General features: G+C 39.3%; 1 protein-coding gene across 1 annotated transcript in view; it reads right to left on the bottom strand.

The window, feature by feature from the left end:
- LOC107556401 (polypeptide N-acetylgalactosaminyltransferase 4-like) overlaps positions 1 to 20,282 on the bottom strand; it is a 32,162-nt gene that overhangs the window by 3,250 nt on the left and 8,630 nt on the right. Inside the window, exons 2-9 of the mRNA XM_016239511.1 lie at positions 19,196 to 19,630; positions 15,248 to 15,417; positions 14,295 to 14,484; positions 13,983 to 14,168; positions 12,613 to 12,730; positions 11,404 to 11,580; positions 9,990 to 10,121; positions 9,772 to 9,882 (exon numbers count right to left, since the gene is read on the bottom strand). Of these exons, the coding sequence (XP_016094997.1) occupies positions 9,772 to 9,882; positions 9,990 to 10,121; positions 11,404 to 11,580; positions 12,613 to 12,730; positions 13,983 to 14,168; positions 14,295 to 14,484; positions 15,248 to 15,417; positions 19,196 to 19,572 (1,461 nt within the window). The 5' untranslated portion in view covers positions 19,573 to 19,630. The remainder of the gene's footprint in view (positions 1 to 9,771; positions 9,883 to 9,989; positions 10,122 to 11,403; positions 11,581 to 12,612; positions 12,731 to 13,982; positions 14,169 to 14,294; positions 14,485 to 15,247; positions 15,418 to 19,195; positions 19,631 to 20,282) is intronic.

Below are 20,282 nucleotides of genomic sequence, written 5' to 3'. Positions count from 1 at the left end.
GCACACCAATTATCCTTTCAGCTGTCCTAACAGTCAGTTGCAGTCTTCTTATATCTGATTTGGTGGCTGACCCAAACCAGACAGTTATAGAAGAGCACAGAACTGACTCAATAACAGCGGAGTAAAACTGTGTCATCTGTGCCTGTGGCAGGTTGAACTTTTTCAGTTGACGAAGGAAGTACAACCTCTGCTGGGCCTTTTTCACAATGGAGTAAATGTGATTGTCCAACTTCAGATCCTGTGAGATGGTGGTGCCCAGGAATCTGAATGACTCCACTGCTGCCACAGTGCTGTTTATGATGGTGAGAGGGGGGAGTGCAGGGGGTTTCTCCTGAAGTCCACAATCATCTCCACTGTTTTGAGTGTGTTCAGCTCCAGGTTGTTGTGACTGTACCAGACAGCCTGCTGCTCAACCTCTTGTCTGCAAGCAGACTCGTCACCGTCCTGGATGAGACCAATGACAGTGGTGTCGTCTGCAAATTTCAGGAGTAACTTCAGTCCTGGAGGGCCACTGTCCTGCAGAGTTTAGCTCCAACCCTAATAAAACACACCTGCCTGTAGCTTTCAAGTGGTCTTGAAGAAACTGGTGTGTTTGATTAGGGCTGGAGCTAAACTCTGCAGGACAGTGGCTCTCCAGGACCGAAGTTGCCCATCCCTGGTGTAGAGGGAGAAGAGCAGTGGGGAGAGCACACACCCCTGAGGAGCTCCAGTGCTGATGGTGCAGGTGTTGGATGTGAGTTTTCCCAGTCTCACAAGCTGCTGCCCGTCTGTCAGGAAGCTGGTGATCCACTGACAGATGGAGGTGGGTACAGAGAGCTCTGTCAATTTAATCAGGGGGGTATCCGGGATGATGGTGTTAAAAGCGGAGATGAAGTCCACAAACAGGATCCTTGCATAAGTCCCTGGTTTGTCCAGATGGAGGATGTAGTGCAGTCCCATGTTGACTGCATCATCCACAGACCTGTTTGCTCGGTAAGCAAACTGTAGGTGGTCCAGCATGTACGCACTCAACAGAATAAACAAGGAAAACTCCCTCGGCAAATAAAAAGGCTTATAGTTAATAAAGAAAACGTAAAAATTTGGACAGCAAATCAGTACACCTGCCTTCATTGATATAAAAACATAATCCACCACCTCTCGTTTTTCCTGATGACTTGGTGACGCACTCCGCTCTGAACAGCTGAAAGTCTGTTAGATGAAATGCGCTGTCCGGGATGGCTCCGTTCAACCAGGTTTCCGTGAAGCAAAGCACAGCAGAGTTGAAAAAGTCCTTGTTTATGTGGATGAGGAGTAGTACAGTAGTTCATCTGTTTTATTTGCTAGGGAGCGGAGATTCACCAGATGAATGCTCGGCAGCGGAGACCTAATACCGCGCTGTCGGAATTTCACGAGCGCACCAGTGCGCTTTCCTCGTTTGCGTTGCTTGGAGCGCTTGTATCGGATTGCAGTTCCTCTGACTAGAATGTCCAGTAAAATGTCTGAATGCTCAAAAGTCTGCAAAAAAATTATTTGGTGTGCTATTTCTGATGTCTAGCAGCTTAAGCTGATTGGAAAAAAGTTACTTAAAACAGGACAAACAAACAAGAATAGTAAAAGTACTAAGGAGCTACAAACCGAGGTAGCCATGCACGGCACCACCTTGTTGTTATATATATATATATATATATATATATATATATAAACCTCTGCTGGGCCTTTTTCACAATGGAGTAAATGTGATTGTCCAACTTCAGATCCTGTGAGATGGTGGTGCCCAGGAATCTGAATGACTCCACTGCTGCCACAGTGCTGTTTATGATGGTGAGAGGGGGGAGTGCAGGGGGTTTCTCCTGAAGTCCACAATCATCTCCACTGTTTTGAGTGTGTTCAGCTCCAGGTTGTTGTGACTGTACCAGACAGCCTGCTGCTCAACCTCTTGTCTGCAAGCAGACTCGTCACCGTCCTGGATGAGACCAATGACAGTGGTGTCGTCTGCAAATTTCAGGAGTAACTTCAGTCCTGGAGGGCCACTGTCCTGCAGAGTTTAGCTCCAACCCTAATAAAACACACCTGCCTGTAGCTTTCAAGTGGTCTTGAAGAAACTGGTGTGTTTGATTAGGGCTGGAGCTAAACTCTGCAGGACAGTGGCTCTCCAGGACCGAAGTTGCCCATCCCTGGTGTAGAGGGAGAAGAGCAGTGGGGAGAGCACACACCCCTGAGGAGCTCCAGTGCTGATGGTGCAGGTGTTGGATGTGAGTTTTCCCAGTCTCACAAGCTGCTGCCCGTCTGTCAGGAAGCTGGTGATCCACTGACAGATGGAGGTGGGTACAGAGAGCTCTGTCAATTTAATCAGGGGGGTATCCGGGATGATGGTGTTAAAAGCGGAGATGAAGTCCACAAACAGGATCCTTGCATAAGTCCCTGGTTTGTCCAGATGGAGGATGTAGTGCAGTCCCATGTTGACTGCATCATCCACAGACCTGTTTGCTCGGTAAGCAAACTGTAGGTGGTCCAGCATGTACGCACTCAACAGAATAAACAAGGAAAACTCCCTCGGCAAATAAAAAGGCTTATAGTTAATAAAGAAAACGTAAAAATTTGGACAGCAAATCAGTACACCTGCCTTCATTGATATAAAAACATAATCCACCACCTCTCGTTTTTCCTGATGACTTGGTGACGCACTCCGCTCTGAACAGCTGAAAGTCTGTTAGATGAAATGCGCTGTCCGGGATGGCTCCGTTCAACCAGGTTTCCGTGAAGCAAAGCACAGCAGAGTTGAAAAAGTCCTTGTTTATGTGGATGAGGAGTAGTACAGTAGTTCATCTGTTTTATTTGCTAGGGAGCGGAGATTCACCAGATGAATGCTCGGCAGCGGAGACCTAATACCGCGCTGTCGGAATTTCACGAGCGCACCAGTGCGCTTTCCTCGTTTGCGTTGCTTGGAGCGCTTGTATCGGATTGCAGTTCCTCTGACTAGAATGTCCAGTAAAATGTCTGAATGCTCAAAAGTCTGCAAAAAAATTATTTGGTGTGCTATTTCTGATGTCTAGCAGCTTAAGCTGATTGGAAAAAAGTTACTTAAAACAGGACAAACAAACAAGAATAGTAAAAGTACTAAGGAGCTACAAACCGAGGTAGCCATGCACGGCACCACCTTGTTGTTATATATATATATATATATATATATATATATATATATAGAACTTCAAATGGGACTGGCTTCTATTGTCAGATGTAACTAAAAAAATGGTTTTTTAGCAACAAACACTCAAGATGGGTTTGGTGCACACAGGGATAAAAAGTACCCAATGTGTACAAAGAAATATACTGCTGTATTTTTAATGTTGTGGGTCTACATTTCTGCTGGAGGTCCTGGACATCTTGTTTAGATGCTTGGCATCTTTGATTCTATCAAATACCAACAGATAAAAAATCAAAACGTGACTGACTCTGTTAGAAATCTTATAATGGGCCACGTTTGGATCTTCCAACTGGACAATAATCCAAAAAAAAAACCTTAAAAACAACACAAAAATGGGTCACTGGGCACAAAACCAAGCTTTTGCTATGGTCATTCCAGTTCCCTGACCTGAACCCTATAGAAAATGAGTGTGGCGAACTGAAGAGCAGAAGCACCATCATGGAGCTGGGAATCTGAAGGGTCTGGAGAGATTCTGGATGAAGGAATGGTCTCTGATCTCTTGTCAGGTGCTCTCTAACCTCATCAGGCATTATAGGAGAAAACTCAGAGCTGTTATTATGCCAAATGGAGGTTTCAAAAAGCATTGAATAAAAGGCTGCCGTTAATTGTGTCCAATGTGTATTAGAGAAAAACATTTATGTCATAATGATATTTCCCCCTATTAAATTCTTATTCTCCAATGAAAGGTTAGATTTATGTGATTTTTTTTAAATAAAAGATCAAAATGATTAACAATGGAGATTTATTTTCACAGCCTTCTTTGATCATATTTACCAAGGGTGCCAATAATTCTGACCATGACTGTATGTAGCAATGGTCCAGTATATTGCTGTCCCTGGTGGGGCATGTGATGTGCTGTCTGTATTTAGGCAGTTTGCGGGTGAGATTAATGAAGAAATCTTCCAATTTTAGGCAGCACATCTTAAAACTGTCACTTTTGTAGACCTGCTTATGTTGTTGATATAAAAACATAATCCACAGCCTCTCGACGACTCTGTGACGTGATCCGCTCTAAACAGTCTGGGATGGCTCCATTCAACCAGATTTCCGTGAAGCAAAGCGCAGAAGAGTTTAAAAAGTCCTTGTTTGTGCAGGTAGTTGTTCATCTGTTTTATTTGCTAGGGAGCGGAGATTCGCCAGATGAATGCTCAGTCCTAAAACCACGCTGTCCGTGTTTCACGAGCGCACCAGTGCGCTTCGCTCGTTTGTGCCACTTGGAGTGCTTGTATAGGATTTCAGTTCCTCTTACTAGAATGTCCAGTAAAATGTCTGAATGCTCAAAAGTCTGCAAAAAAATTATTTGGTGTGCTATTTCTGATGTCTAGCAGCTTAAGCTGATTGGAAAAAAGTTACTTAAAACAGGACAAACAAACAAGAATAGTAAAAGTACTAAGGAGCTACAAACCGAGGTAGCCATGCACGGCACCACCTTGTTGTTATATATATATATATATATATATATATATATATAAAGTGGGTATTGTTATGTCCCGTGACGTAATTGTGTATGTTGGGATATGGTAACATGTTTTTCTCTCCTCCTCCTCTCTCTCGCTCTCTGCCAAGCAGCACTACAAATCATCCGCAGCTGATTGCAATTAGCGGCAGCGTGATTTCCCTGTTACACAGCGCGCAACAGATATAAAGCAGCAGAGAGACACAGCTCAGGAGGAGTCCCTTATCCGCTATCCCAGAGAGGTCGTTTTATTTGCTGTTAAGCAACTTGTGAAATGGTTACAACGATATTGCTATTAAGATTCTTTGTGAGTCTAGTTCTGTCAAACCGGGTAGGGAGATGGGTGCCGATTTATTTGGGTTTATCCCCTTCTAAATTTTTCACCTGTTTTTCTTTAGTCAGGGAGAGAGGTAGGATTAAAGTCTTTCATTTTGTTTTCTTTTGCCAGGGAAGTTATTTTGTTATAACCTTTAGTAAGACTGTTTTGTTTGTTATTTTGGCATTTGCTCTCTCCTCATGCCTTGGTTATTTAAGTTGATTAATTGCCCTGATATTTGTATATTTTCTGTATATATTCTTTTGGGTTTATTTTAAGCCCTTAATAAAAATACTTAAGTATATTTCTGGTATTTGGGTATGCTTCTGTTTTATGGTGTTAAATAGAGGGTTTTGTGTGAACCTTTATTAGAAATATCAGTGGTGAAAGTGACAAGCTGGGATAGAGGAAAAGGAGATTTCTCATAGTTTATTTATTTAATCACATCTTTTAACTTTGTTACTTCCGCTCCGTATCCCCTAGACCGAAGAGGGGAATGTAACGATATAGAAAAGAATCACCCCCCCCCCCCCTTTTAAAATAATCTTAATTTTGTTGCTTTGCAGATTTACACAGATTGTTTTATCCAGCTGTATTTACTCCGTGCATCTTATAACATCCATGTGAAAGATATAAAACCAACATGTCAGAAAAAAAAATACATAAAAAAAAAAAACCCAATCATTGAGTTGGAAAACGATCAACCCATTGTGTCAATTTTGTTGAACCATCTTTTGCTTTAATTACAGCCTTTAGTCTGTTGGGATATGTTTCTACTAACTTTGCAATATTTGTCCACTCTTCTTTACAGAACTGCTCAAGTTCAGTTAAATTTGATGGTGGCCATTTGTGGACCATAGTCTTGAAGTCATTCCACAGATTTTCAATGGGATGTAAGTCTGGGCTCTGAATAGGCCATGCAAGGACATTCACCTTTTTCTCCTTTAACCACTGTGTGCTTTGCTTTGGGTCATTGTCATGCTGGAAGGTAACCCTTCTTCCCATTGACAACTTTCTGACAGAGGGCAGCAGATTTTCCTCAAGAATTTGAAGGTATTTTGCCCCATCCATTTGCTCCATGTGGCATCAGAATCTTCAAGGTGCATTTTGGCAAAGCTCAGTGTTGACTGCATGTGGCCTTTCTTGAGGAGTGGCTTTTTTCTTGCAACCCTCCCATATAAGCCACATTTGTGGAGAATTTGTGATATTGTTGTCATATGCACACAATGGCCACTCTTTGTCATAAATTCCTGCAACTGTTTCGTCCTGGCTCTTTCATCCAGTTTGGAGCAACGTCTTGATCCAGGGAGGGTCTGTGTTGTACCAAATACCTTCCAATTCTTAATAATAGTCCACAACTTTATCCCGGAGATCTTTTGACAGTGCCTTGCCACCCATAATTGATTGTAGGGCTGCATAATTAATCAAATTTCTAATCGCGATTACAATTATGGATGCCACAATTACGTAATTGTTCAAATTGGAAATCAATCGATCAAAGTCCACTTATGTTATTCTGCGTGCTTAATATGCGGTTTTTCTTTCTGTGTTATCTTAAGAGTTTTTCCCATTTAATTTTTGTTTTAGTATAACATTATAATACCATTCATATTTTTACTTTTTTATAAATTAAAGAAGAAACCCATCCGATGTATAGTTGACATTTGAGGCTTAATACTATAGAAAAGCACAAAGTTTTTCAGTTAGTGTTTTCAGCTTGTTTATTTTCACATAAAAATACGGCATGCAGTTGCACCAAACAATGGTATAAACATCATTCAATGTAAATTGTGATAATAATCGCAATTTCAAGGGAATAATCAACAATTATGATTTTTGTCATAATCGTGCAGCCCTAGTTGATTGTTTGCTTCAGTTGCACTACCAAGGACTGAAATGCTCCAGGAAAGCTCTTTTCATGCTGAGCTAATCAAAATGACTACAGCTGAAAGTCAAATGGCTTTGTACGCATTTATAAGGTGATTAGCTGCACCTGATTGAGTTTACAAGTCATGTTTAGGAGGGGGGGGTGATGATTATTCCAACTCAGTGATTGTTTATTTTTTCTGACATGTTGGAGTTATATCTTGGATGTTATAGGTTGCACTGAGTAAATACAGCTGGCTAAAACAAAAACTGTGTCCGTCTTTATTTCAGTCTGCAAAGCAACAAAATTAGATTATTTTAAAGGGGGGTGATTCTTTTCTATACCCATTGTACAGGATGTTTGCACGGATGTTATTAACAATCAAAGTTCATAAGCAAATAATTTCTCCAAGCAGATCAGAAGTAGATCCTTCAAGGAAAAGGTTCGGAAGCTGGAATAAAAACCAGGCTGGAAGAACCTAAAAAGCTATTTAGAGAAATAACTCCGTGTTTATCAGATGGCCAGATGTGACCTCAGTGAAGAGAAGGCTCCTGTCTGGTTCAAACAGTCACCATTAGTCTCACTGGCCACATGTATATTTCATACAGACGTCTATCATTCTTCTGATCTTTGAGCAGAAGTGGCTAAGGTTTCCTTTTCAGCCTTGGCTGTGGAAACATTGATTTCCACACACATGGTGCTACTTCAGAGTCCCTTGATGCACAGCGGTGACATAAGCTACCATACACATGTGCAGGCTTCCCTTTCCATTAAATATACATCCTCTGCAACTTATTCATTTCTCCAACTGTGATACTAGAAAAATAACAAACCTCAGAAGGGCAGCACATCTCAGCATGGATTATATTTCAGCACAAATAAAGCTTGCTTTGTTTCACTGCAAACGCAACAAACAGGGTCTGAAGGATCTGCAGCATCTGTTGTCTTAGGTGTTATATAACTGGAAGTGAAATGCACCTCATGCTCATTTTTAAAGTTACTCGATAGCTCTGGCATTAATAGAAAGCCCCCTTTAATCCATTTTAGAGACGTCAGGCTGTGGGGTAAGACAGCAGCTTCCAAAGTGTGAAGTGAAGTCCCTGTGGGAGGCTATTTTCAAATCTCATTCACTTCCTCAAATTCCAATTTGCCATATTGTTGATACATGTGAGAACCAATGAACTCTTTCTCCTCCACTATATTCTGCTCATATGGTGTGCTCATATGCATTTCATTTACATAAGCATGTACCACGGTGTTAGATTTGATTTGAAATTTCAGTCTGTTTGTCACACAAAGCTATTTTATGCCTTCAGAAGACTAGAAATATAGCACACGAGTCACGAGAAACACTTTAATGGTGCTGTTATATACTTAGAGCTTGAATGTCACATTCACTATCATTTCATCCTTTATCTCCTTTTGTGTTCAGAAAATCATATGGCTGAATGATACATTTTAAAATATTATGCACATATCATATGCAAAACAATACTGTCTTTATACGTTTATTTATTTATGGATATTTTAAGCGTCAATTACCATAATTAAATGCTATTAAATGTTATGAAAAATGATCAAAATGTTTTAATATTGTATTCTGTGGAAACAATGTAGGCCTAGTGATAAAAATATGTTTTGATGATTTTTATTATTCAACAAAACTGCGAAAACAGAAAGAACAGACACAGAATTATATGACATTTTTTTCCAAATTTTTCCAGCAAAAACATTGGTTACACTTTACAATAAGATTCATTATTTAAAGGCGTCCTATTATGCTTTTTCACTTTTTCTTCAACTTTAGTTAGTCTGTAATGTTGCTGTTTGAGCATGAAAAAGATCTGCAAAGATACAAAGCTCAAAGTCCACTTCAAAAGGAGATATTTTATTTAACAGAAATCACTTTTCAAAAACTACGACGAACGACTCGTTTGGACTACAATGCATATTTTCCGGGCTTTGTGATATCACAAATATTGACGAATGGGACAAGACCTGGTTGAGCTGCACTAGAGAAGGCAACGAGTGTTATCACTGTGTCGGAGACACGCTAGCTTTTCCAAGGCAGACGAACTTAGAGGGGTTACAATCATCCGGGTTTAAATCGCACTCAAATTGATTTGATTTTGACGCAATATTTACACTGAAGCTCACAGGTGGCTATGGTAAGGGGCGTGACATTTCCCGACCAGGCGCCGAGTGCTGCCAATCACAACACACACTGGCCCAGCTAACCAATCACAGCACATTTGGTTTTTATGAAGGCGAGCCTTCATTTGATTCAGGAACTATTCGAGTCATTCATGCCAGACTGGGGAGAGAGGTGTTGTAATAATGTAAAATATGTGAAAAATAATGTGTTTTTCGAACAACCTAGTATAAGAGCCTGTTCTAGTACACCAAAATCAAGACTTTGTAAAAGAGCATAATAGGACCCCTTTAACATTAGTCAACTCACATTAACTAATAAAGAGCAATACATTTGTTACAGTATTTATTCATTTTTGTTAAATAAAATAACAATACAACTGTTCATTGTTAGTTCATGTCTGGTTTGTTAAATAATAATAACAGACACAACTTTTGATTTTAAAAATGTATTAGTCAATGTTGAAATTAACATTAAGATTTATGAATGCTTTAGAAGACGTTTTCACGGGTAGTTTATGTTAATTAATGTAGTTAACTAATGTTAACAAATGGAACCCTATCACCGAAACGTTTAATGTAGCATTGTCCCTAAAACTGTTGTCTGCTTAATGATAAGTTGCTTGTTTTTCAACATTTGTAAGTCACTTTCGTCAGAATAAATAAAAGTAATTTTTTTTTTTCATTATTCAATCTTAAGTGTTAAAACATTTGGCCAAATTTCTGATCAAATTATGGAGGGAGTCGCAAACCACTGGGGTAAGAGAAAGCATAAACGTAATATTGATGTTAGCTACCTGATTACCACCTTGACCATGGCAGCCGAACAGGGAAAGGTGAGCTCCTGTGGGGTTGTGGTCCGGGGCGTTATAGTCCAGACATTCAGAGTGAACTCCAGCACTACGCACCTACACCAGGAACCAGAACATATGTAAAACCAGTGGGGGAAAAAATTGAGAGAATGACATTAAAAGTATTTCGGAGGAAATTAGATTAGATTAAATTAGTCACTTACCGCTCCGTGCCAACCAGGCCTGTCCTCTGGCACATGCAGACCGGGGTAGATGTTCTGCAGGTACCATTCAAAACTCTTACACTGAAGCCGCTTTCGCAGCACAATCCTTTCAGATATATCCCCATACGATTCCTACAGGAGCAAAGAAATATCAGGCCTCAAGGCAAAGTTGACATTATTTAGTGGAAGTGTGGAACGAATTGTCATAGCACTCTAATTGTCTTGAATGTTATTAAAGCTAATGTGTGTTTGTTTGTTCTATTTTGCATGACAAGATTGACAACTTTGTTGACATTAACTTTGTTATACCTAATGCCGAGTTCACACTGCATGATTTCCAAAGACGTCGCATCACTGTTAGTTTCACACTGAACGACTATCTGGGGTAGCATTCAGTTGTTGCTGTGTTCACACTGCACGATGGAACGACGACAGGAGGTTACACACTGCATGACTTTACAATAGGAAGAATCTCCGACAGCTCTGTCTGGTGCAGGGTTGCTAGGTTTTCGCTACTCAAAACCCGTTCGGGGGATAAAATACAAATTTTTTGGCGGGGTTCTCCTGGTACAATTCACATTCCAGGACGTAAATATCACGTTATTGGAGTCGCTTCAACCTGCTGACATAAAAAACAACCGGCGGCAATCGTGGATTTGGCAACACTGGTTTGCCTCCAATTTCGGGCATCTGTCTGCGATTTCGCAAAACCTGTCGGCGAGTGAAAAATCAGGCTAAAATCGTGCAGTGTGAACTCGGCATTAGTTGAAACTTCTTGGACGGCATTTCTACCAAACAGAATGCCACGTACATACTTCCTGTAATGTTGACATAAGGACTGCCATGACACACTTCCAACAATCCAAGTGTCAAAGAAACTCCACCAGGTAAATAAGATAATATTAATTTAGGCTTTTAAAGGGTGTGGTTGCATTCAGACCTGATGTACATGAACAACTCACTGCAGCCAAACAGAGAGGTCAAATATTCTTATGCCTGTGGCATCTGGTGTCGTGGCTACTAGAGAGTGATTTATTATTTGATCACAGCTCCGCGTCATTAATAATGTAAATTCTCTACGAAGTAATATGGAGTTACATGCCAGATTCTTGTCAGCCAGGGTGATATAATATATGTTTGGCCTAGTTTTATTATCTTTGTCAGCTAATAAGCTTTTCAAAGACAGCCAAAGGAAGAACAAACACTGTAAACCGATAGAGCAGGAAGCATTCAAGCAAAACCTGAGCGTCATTCAGGAGTGCGTTAACAATTTTAAGAACAGCACTTTTCTCGATAAACGCTGAGGCAGTTAAATGAGGAAATAGCACAACAGCTGTACACCTAAGATTATGCAACGGCACAGGATATTAAAGAGGTGCCGCCCAATAACAGGTCACAGTCGATGGAGGTGTACCTTGCATGCTGGAGGGTTTCGGTTGTAGAAGTGCTGCTTGTAAGAGTCCATCCAAACCTCTGCAGCACGGACAGTGTTCTGAAGGAAGTTGGATCGGGAGTACGGCGCTTTCTTGGGGAACACGTGACCCACGTGGGAGCATGGGTGAATTTCTAAAGACCCTCCACACTGCCACACCTGCAAGTAACAAAATATAGTTTAAAAAAAATTAACAAAATGTTTCAAATGAAGCAACAATCATGCAATAAAATTTCATATAGCCAATCAAATCCTAAAAGAGATCAAAGTGAATTTCTGATTTAAAAGAAGACTAAGACATTGTAGGTCTTTTCTATTTTAACACAAAAGAAATATACTGAACAAATATTTGTAATAAATGGTGCTAAATTTTTATTACATAAAACATATTATATTATTCATAATTATAATAACAGTGACGTATATAATTTCTTTACCACTGGTGTCACAACAATAATAAATAAACATTAAAAATAATAAATATTTTATTTATAAATAATTGATTAGTAATTGCAAATAATTCATGGGAAAAATAAATGTTATTTTCAAACAGGCTGCGTCGGGCTATCAACCTACAATCAACCTAAAGTTTGATTGACTTATTTATATTTCTGCATATTAAAATAGGACACAAGAAAGTATTTTAACACTGAAAAAAATGACACGCATTAGTTTTAAAATGAAAGCTAATAACAGCATTTTTCTAGAGCATCATCATGTATTTAATGAGATTCAACTCATCTTTTTGAACAAACTCTTTTCAGTGTACAAAGTTAGATCGTCTGAATTTATTGGAATGTTCAGAAATTAAACATGATGTAACAGCACTTTAGATCTGCTAAGACACCAAAACAATAATCCTTTTTTATCCATTTTCCAGCTTTATTTCCCACATGCTTTTGTATACCAATTCACAGCACATCATTTATACATGAACATCATACGGCCCTGGAAGATACAGCATTGTATTCCGTTCCCATACGCATACAAGACTACTCCATGGTATAAACTATCAATCTTCATTTTTAGGTATAGGCTAAAAAAGAAATCCAATATGAGAGATGTGTCTAATTATAAACAGTGGCTCTCAGTTTCTCATGCTACCAAGAGCCCGTCGACACGCTCCGATGGTAAGCCTATGCAAATTATCAGTACAAAAGGTAACGTGAAAACAGAATACAGGAGTCTTACCCGGAAAGAAAGTTCCAGATTCTCTCCTCCCCAGACCTCCATGCCCATGTCATAAGTGCCCAGATACTCAAAGTAGGCCTTGCTGACGGCAAATAGGCCCCCTGCCATTGTGGGAGACCTGTGAAACGAAAAGCGGCAGAGCATTGGCAATTCATCGGAGATATTCCCTAGCACCAATTTTCTAGCAGGCAAGTGCTTCTTAGTTTTCATTGAGCGCCTCTAGGGCTGCCCTCGGATGAGCCTGGAGAGAAATCTAGTGCAGAACTGGACAGTATTTGAAAGTACCCCTAGGTCTGAGCATTAAAATATAGTCTATTCACTGCACTGCAACTGAATTCAATCAACACAATATCACTGCAATTCTATTGCAGTCCATTTCCTTGTGAAAATAACTTTAAAAAGTTTTTCCTGGAAGGAAAAGACACCCAAATGTATTAAAGGAACAGTTATCTTATGTCATTCCAAAACCTTATGAATTTTATTTAGGAATGCTCCAAAATTAAAATTTTGGATAATTATTTATATAATTATTTTATGATCAAGTTATGGCTGACAACCGATAAATCACCAGTATTAAATTACTATTTTGTCTAAATTAAAAATAAAAAAAATGTAAAATAATAAAATCAGTGAATTTAGATTTCACAACATTAGAATGTACAGTAAGAAGAATGGATATTCATTTCAAGATTTGCCAAAGGTAAATATTAACTTTAAGTGAGCACTGGATGACAGCAAAAATAATCTAATTGCAAAAATAGAAGAAATAAGAATGAACAAATAAATATTCAATACCATTCGATATAAATATCCAATATGGAGTGCTACATTAGAAAAAAAATGTATATATATATTAGCGCTGTCAAATGATTAATCGCATGCAAAATAAAAGTTTTTCTTTACATAATATATGGGTGTGTACTGTGTATATTTATTATGTATATATAAATACACACACATGCACGTACATATTTAAGACGAATAGGTTATGTTTATATATTAAATATATTTATATATAAAATAAATTATATAAATATAAATATATGCATGTAAATATTTTCAAAATATATACGTGCATGTGTGTGTATTTATATATAAATATACACAGTACACACACATATGATATGTAAACAAAATTTTTTATTTTGGATGCGATTAATTGTTTGACAGCACTAATATATATTGATATAAATAATAATAATAGTGTAAAATACAGTCATTTTGTCCGATTTCTCCTTTTTTGTTCCACAGAATAACAGAATTGAAACAACATACTGGTGAGTATGACTATCCCTTTAAACATTTCTAATCTGTTTCTTAAATTGTCAAGAAAACCACACTGGATTTGGACAAGTTGACTAGAAACCAACCTAATGGGGTCAATTCTGGATTTGCGTATCTTGCGATCCATTTCAGGCACGGCATGCCACTGGAATGTCAGCCTCCAGTCAAAGCCGCCCACCATCGGCTCAGCTGTCTGCATGTAGAACTCAAATGTGTTCCAGTCAATGGTGTCAATCACTGGACATATGATGGTGCTCTCATTATCAGCAATTCTGAGGGAAAAGACAATAAAAAAAAAGAGCATTACACTTTACAAACTTGTTGCTGTGGATTATGGGAGTGTTTCTATGTTAGAATTGAATTTAGTAAAAAAATAATAATAATTTTTAAAGTCACACCTTTCCAGCAGTGGCTCAATCCAGCCAGGCACACACTCACAGTGGCAGTCAAGGAAAGTGAGCACGTGTCCTGTAGCGTAGGTGGCGCCAATGAGCCGGGCCCGTACCAGACCTTCTCTTTTTTTGGTGCGAATGAGGCGAACACGCTCCAGGTTACTGACATACTGAGCCAGCTGTGACTTCAGATAGCCTGTAACTCATGCAAAAGAAAAAGTGAAACTTTTTATCAGGATCCAACAGATAATGGCAAAGCACAGGAAAACAACTGATTTACTAGAGATGTCCAGATTGAGTTTTTATTTCAACAAATGTAAGAACCGATATGGAATAATATCTATAGCTAACTTACTGTCCAGAGCTTTGCCGAGAAAGTATAAAATATGCAAACACGGGCAAATGTGTGAGCATTTTTCAACGCAAATACTGACAAGTTTGTATTTGGTTGTATTTAAATGAAATAAATATTTACAAATCAGCTTCACAGGCTATTACATTAAAGATAGAGATTCAACATTTAACAAACAATATAATAGATAAGTTTTTTTTAAATAAAATTCAAAAGGAAAAGAAACACTCAGAAACACTTTTACATATAAAAATCTATAAAAAAATCTTTAAACGTAGTTGTGATAAAAATTGTAAACGTTTTTCTGGGTCCATCGTACAAAATTAGTCATTTAAGTTGGTTAATCTTTTAAAAGTAAATCAACATTATATAAAAAGTAATATTAAATGTAATATGGTTTTGTTATTCATCTGTATTCATTCATCAGTGTAGCACCTAATAGACTCAATATCTTCCGTTGCTTCCAAAAAAATTATTTGCATGTTAATTGGTTGTGGCAAAGCTGACCAATCAGGATAAGACAAATCCTCTAGGATGGAAAAGGCTTTAAATTAGTCTGGTGGAATTATACATTTCTGTGAAAACTGCCTAGAAAGCGTCCCCTCACCTCTGTCGCTAAAGTCATCCACAAGTATGACCTCTTTCAGTAGGACGGCTGGTGTCATCTCCAGCACACTATGGATGGTTCTGAGTAAAGTGGACCAGGCCTCATTATAAAATGCTATTACCACTGATGTTGTAGGCAGACGACGGATGTTGTACTTCTTAGCTTTGCATCTAGCATTAAAAAAAGAGAACTAATCAGACGGTTAAGCAAATTGGCATATATTCAAAACATGTGGTTTAGACAAACAGCTTCCTGAGTTACACACTACACATAATAGCATGCAAATGAGAATATCTAAAACATAGAGGAACCTGACAACGCTGTGAAACTGACACCATATGCTCATCCTGCAGTATTCTGAATGACTGCTTATAATGTTTCACATGACAATTATGAATTATTATGGAATGAAAAAGGAATCAAAAAAGATGCATAGTCTATTAATAAATGTCATATTCAATTCATAAAACAAGACCGTTTTGTCCTCTGTTCTTTGATCTTCATTCCTCAAATCCAAAATCTGTAAATGACTATTTCTGGTTCATAGACAGATTCTCTGTAAACAAACAGTGTTGAATGAGAGGTGGGAGATGAACAGACATGCCAGAGATGTTTTTACAGCATTACGAGAAACTGTTTTAGACCCTTTAAGACAGAGATGGAAGGACAGTGAACTATACTTTGAAATTGCAGGTACTCATCATTTAATGTACACTACCATTCAAAATTGAAAGACATTAATACTTTTATTCAGCCAGGATGCATTGAATTGATCAAACGTGACAGTTAAAACATTTATGTTACAAAAGCTCAAAAGATGACTATTTCAAACAAATGCTGTTCTTTTGAACTTTCTATTCACCAAAGAAAAGAAAATTACATTTTCACAGTTTCCACAAAAATGTTATAAATGTTTCTTGAGCACCAAACCAGAATATCAGAATGATTTCTGAATGATCATGTGACACGGACTAGAATAATAGCTGTTGAAATTCATCTTACAATAAAACATTATTCTTCAAATAAATGATAAAATACATTTAAGAAGGTTTTAAAACAGAAAAGTTATTTTTAAATTGTAATATTTCACAAAATTACTGTTTTTACAGTATTTTTCATCAAATAAATGCAGCCTTAAGAGTATGTGACTTGTGATTTATACTACAATGAAGCTATTTTACCAACATACAACCAATACAATTAGAAAAAATTTATATAACTGATTAAAAAAAAACTGGGGTGTTGATGGCGAAGATGGCGTTAAAAATTGATTCAGCAAGGATTCTGAATAAAGTCAGAGTCATTATGTTCCTCACCACAAATATTTAGAGACTCTACATTCACTGACAGCAACTATATTTGAGCAAATGTTCAATAATTATCCCTACAAAGAGAGAAGAAAACAATCCACAGCATAACATTTCTGGCAGTAATGCTTAAGTCTTTGACAAGAACTAGCTTGCCTGAAAGTTATTTCAGAAAGCAAGCAAAAGAACTTCACATCAACAGATAAAATCCCTACCGATGCCAAGGAATTGTGCTACTGCTGTGTGTGATCTCCAGAAGAGCCTGTGATGTGGCAACCGGAGCGCAGTTGAAGCGCAGGGGGAAACGCATCCAATTTGTTTCACTTCTCGTCTTACTAGGGGACACTTTCTCTTTTCAGAGCAGCAGCTTGAACCCTACTCATTTTTGTGTGACAAAAGCCATGAAACAATTATTCTCATACAAAAGCACTGCTGTTCTGAGAAACCCTCCCAGCTCTGTTTTCTATTGTTGTTGGTTTTTCAATCATGTTGTCTGGCTGCAGGCAATGGGTTCATTTCAGACAACAGACAACATCTGTAAACAGGTGAGGTGGACTGAAGTGTAGAAATCCCCTAAAGGAATCACTATTCAGAACATCATTTTAATTCTTCACAAAGTGAAAAAGCACCTTTCTTGCTTATTTTTCATGTTTATTGTAATGCAGTATAACAGCATTTATTTTTCTCTGTAAACATCATTGCAATAGCAAGAACAGAGAATTTTCTCGAGAAAATTGTTCTTGGTTGCCCAGACTTTGCTATACAGACACATGTTGTTGCGCGGTTGCTAGGGTGTTCTGGGTGGTTGCTAAGGTGTTGCTAGGTGGTTGTCAGGGCTTTTCTATAGTTAATAAGGTGTTCACAGTGTTTTCTTAGTGAATTGCTACACATTTGTGTTCTATGACTGCCAAGATGTTGCTAAGTGGTTGCTAGGGTGTTCTGGGTGGTTGCTAAAGAGTTGCTAGGTGGTTGTCAGGGCTTTTCTATATAGTTACTAAGGTGTTCACAGTGTTTTCTTAGTGAATTGCTACACATTTGTGTTCTATGACTGCCAAGATGTTGCTAAGTGGTTGCTAGGGTGTTCTGGGTGGTTGCTAAAGCATTGCTTGGTAGTTGTCAGGGCTTTTCTAATTACTAAGGTGTTCAGAATGTTTTTAGCATGTTGCTATGTAGTTTCTGGGATGTTCTGAATGGTTGCTAAACCATTGCTAGGTGGTTGCCAGGGATGCAATACAGTTACAGTTACATGCTGCTGTGTGGTTGGTAAGGTGTTCTGGGTGGTTACTATGTGCTTTGCTATAGTTATTGAGGTGTTCTGAATTGTTAGAATGTTGCTATGCAGTTGCTAAGGCATTGCTAGGTGGTTGCCAGGGTTTTAATATACAGTTACTAAGAAGCATGTTGCTGTATGTTTAGTAGGGTGTACAGGATGGTTGCTATGGCTTTGCTAGATGGTTGCCAGGGCTTTGTTATACAGCTACAGTTACATGTTGCTGTGTAGTTGCTAGGTTGTTCTGTGCCATTGTTATGGCATTTCTAGGTGCTTTACTATAGTTAATAAGGAGTTATGAGTGTTGTTAGAATGTTGCTAAGCAGTTTCTAGGGTCATGATGGGGAGGAGCAGGGAACGGGGGACTCCTGCTGGCTGCCCAAACGCGGAGGAGCCGTCGCCGTCCACTGGGCGGTGGAGGAGTGTCCTGCCGTCCACCGAGGGCTGTCCAGTGCCACCGCCTAGCATCGCAGAAGAGCTCACCCAGCTGGTGGAGGGCCGAGCGGCAGTGTGTCTGGGAACCGGAACAAGATTTTTTTTTTTCTCCCCTCTCTCATCTGTGTCTCTCCTCATCCTTCTGTCTCCTTTTCTCTCACCTTGTCTGTCTGACTTTACCCCCAGGTACGCCGCGTCCGCCGTGATCGGGGGGGGTAGAGCGCAGTCTCGGGAGTACCCCCCGGCCTGCGAGGGGCGATGGGGGTATGTGACGAGAGGGGCGGGGCCGGTGGCGTAATTGCTAATGCGCGACACCTGCACCACTCACCAGTCTGGAGTCTCACGGAGGAGCTCCGGAAGGATACAAAGAAGGAGTGACGACAGTGAAAGACGAGAGAGGACCAGGCCTGGAGTTTATTTTGCGTTTTGGTTTCGTTTGTGCGCGACAGTCGTCTGCGAGGGGCTGTCGCGCTATTTTGTGTTTATTTTATTATTAAAGTTCCTTTGAATGTCCGCCGGTTCCCGCCTCCTTCTTCCCGACCTACAAACGTGTTACAGTTACTAAGAGGCATGTTGCTGTGCGATTGCTAGGATGTTCAGAATGGTTGCTATGGCTTTGCTAGGTGGTTGCCAGGACTTTGCTATCGAGTTACTAAGGTGCATTTTGCTGTGTGGTTGCTAGAGTATTCTGGCTGGTTGCTAGGTGGTTGCCAGGGCTTTGCTATACAGTTACTAAGGTGCTCAAAGTGTTTTTCACAAGTGTTTTGTTTCTCTGTGTTTGCTAGGGTGTTCTCTGGTTGCTAAATAGTTGTCAGGACACTTGCTTTACAGTTACTACAGTGAATTTAGCATCTTACTATGTGGTTTCTAAGGTGTTGCTAGGTGGTAGGGTGTGTAATGAGCCCATCAATGTGAGGTAAGGTGTGACAGACATACTCATGCATCCTGTTGTCTTGAATATGGCGATGGAGAGATATCTTGTCACTGATGAAAATATTAATGGCATAGCGCTCAATGCTGGCCTCCTCCTCTTTCTTCTCCTCGGGGCTGAGGGTCAATCGAGTGGCTCGGCCATATTCTCCAGGAGCACGGGGGTCTGGCGTTTGCTTCTCATAAACGGGCCGCAGGAGGCTGTCAGAGTCCTCCGCCTTAATGGACGGAAGGTCACGGACCAGGATGTCATGTTGACCATCTTTATCAGGAAGAGATTGAGGGGACGAACGAACTAGAAGAAGGTAGAAGAGCCACAGCAGAGAAAAGAGGAAGCAGACCTTGGCCAGTAAAGCCACCTTCCTCGACCAGCGAATCTTCATGACCTGGCAGCCAGCACCAACAACAGCACCAGTCAAAGAGCCTCAGACTCCCAACTTACTGAAGGATGAGAGAGGAAGAGAAGTGCAGATTAGTGACAGACTGATACATAGGCCAGACTGATCTATTGACATCCTTGTCAATGAATATTTCACTGTTTCTGTTTATGAAAATAAGCAGAAAATGAGTAAATTGACATGTTTAACTGAAAAATAATGCCATGTCAGATTATGCAATGGGCTTCTTCCTTGTAGGACCACCTGGGTCACTGATGCTTATTTATTGGCTTTTATTAATAGAAGGAAATTCTTGAAAGGAAAGCATAATCCGTTATTAATATTTATTGAGAAAAAGAGTGTTTCTGTTAAAATATTATTATAATTTTTTTTCTGCCAAATTAGTCCTGCAGTTTACCTTTCTTATTCTTGGACACAAATTTTATTTTTTATTTTTTTTGAAAGAAATTACTTTCATTCAGCAAGGATGCATTAAATTAATCAAAAGTAATAGTTAAGCCATTTACAATGTTACAAAAGATTTTTGTTTCAAATAAATACTGTTCTGCTGAACTTTCTATTCATCAATGTATTAGGGTTGGGCGATGTCTAAAAAATTGGCATCGAATGATGTCTACAGTGAAACATTGCGATGGACGATGACATCGGGGGGGGGGGGGGTGGGGGTGGAGTTAGGGGGTGTGCCGGAGGGGGAA

This window comes from Sinocyclocheilus grahami, unplaced genomic scaffold (genome assembly GCF_001515645.1).
Source record: "Sinocyclocheilus grahami isolate Dianchi unplaced genomic scaffold, SAMN03320097.WGS_v1.1 scaffold566.1, whole genome shotgun sequence".
Classification (NCBI taxonomy): domain Eukaryota; kingdom Metazoa; phylum Chordata; class Actinopteri; order Cypriniformes; family Cyprinidae; genus Sinocyclocheilus; species Sinocyclocheilus grahami.
Note: the sequence above shows the minus strand (reverse complement) of the source record. Positions and strands in the feature narration are given on the sequence as shown.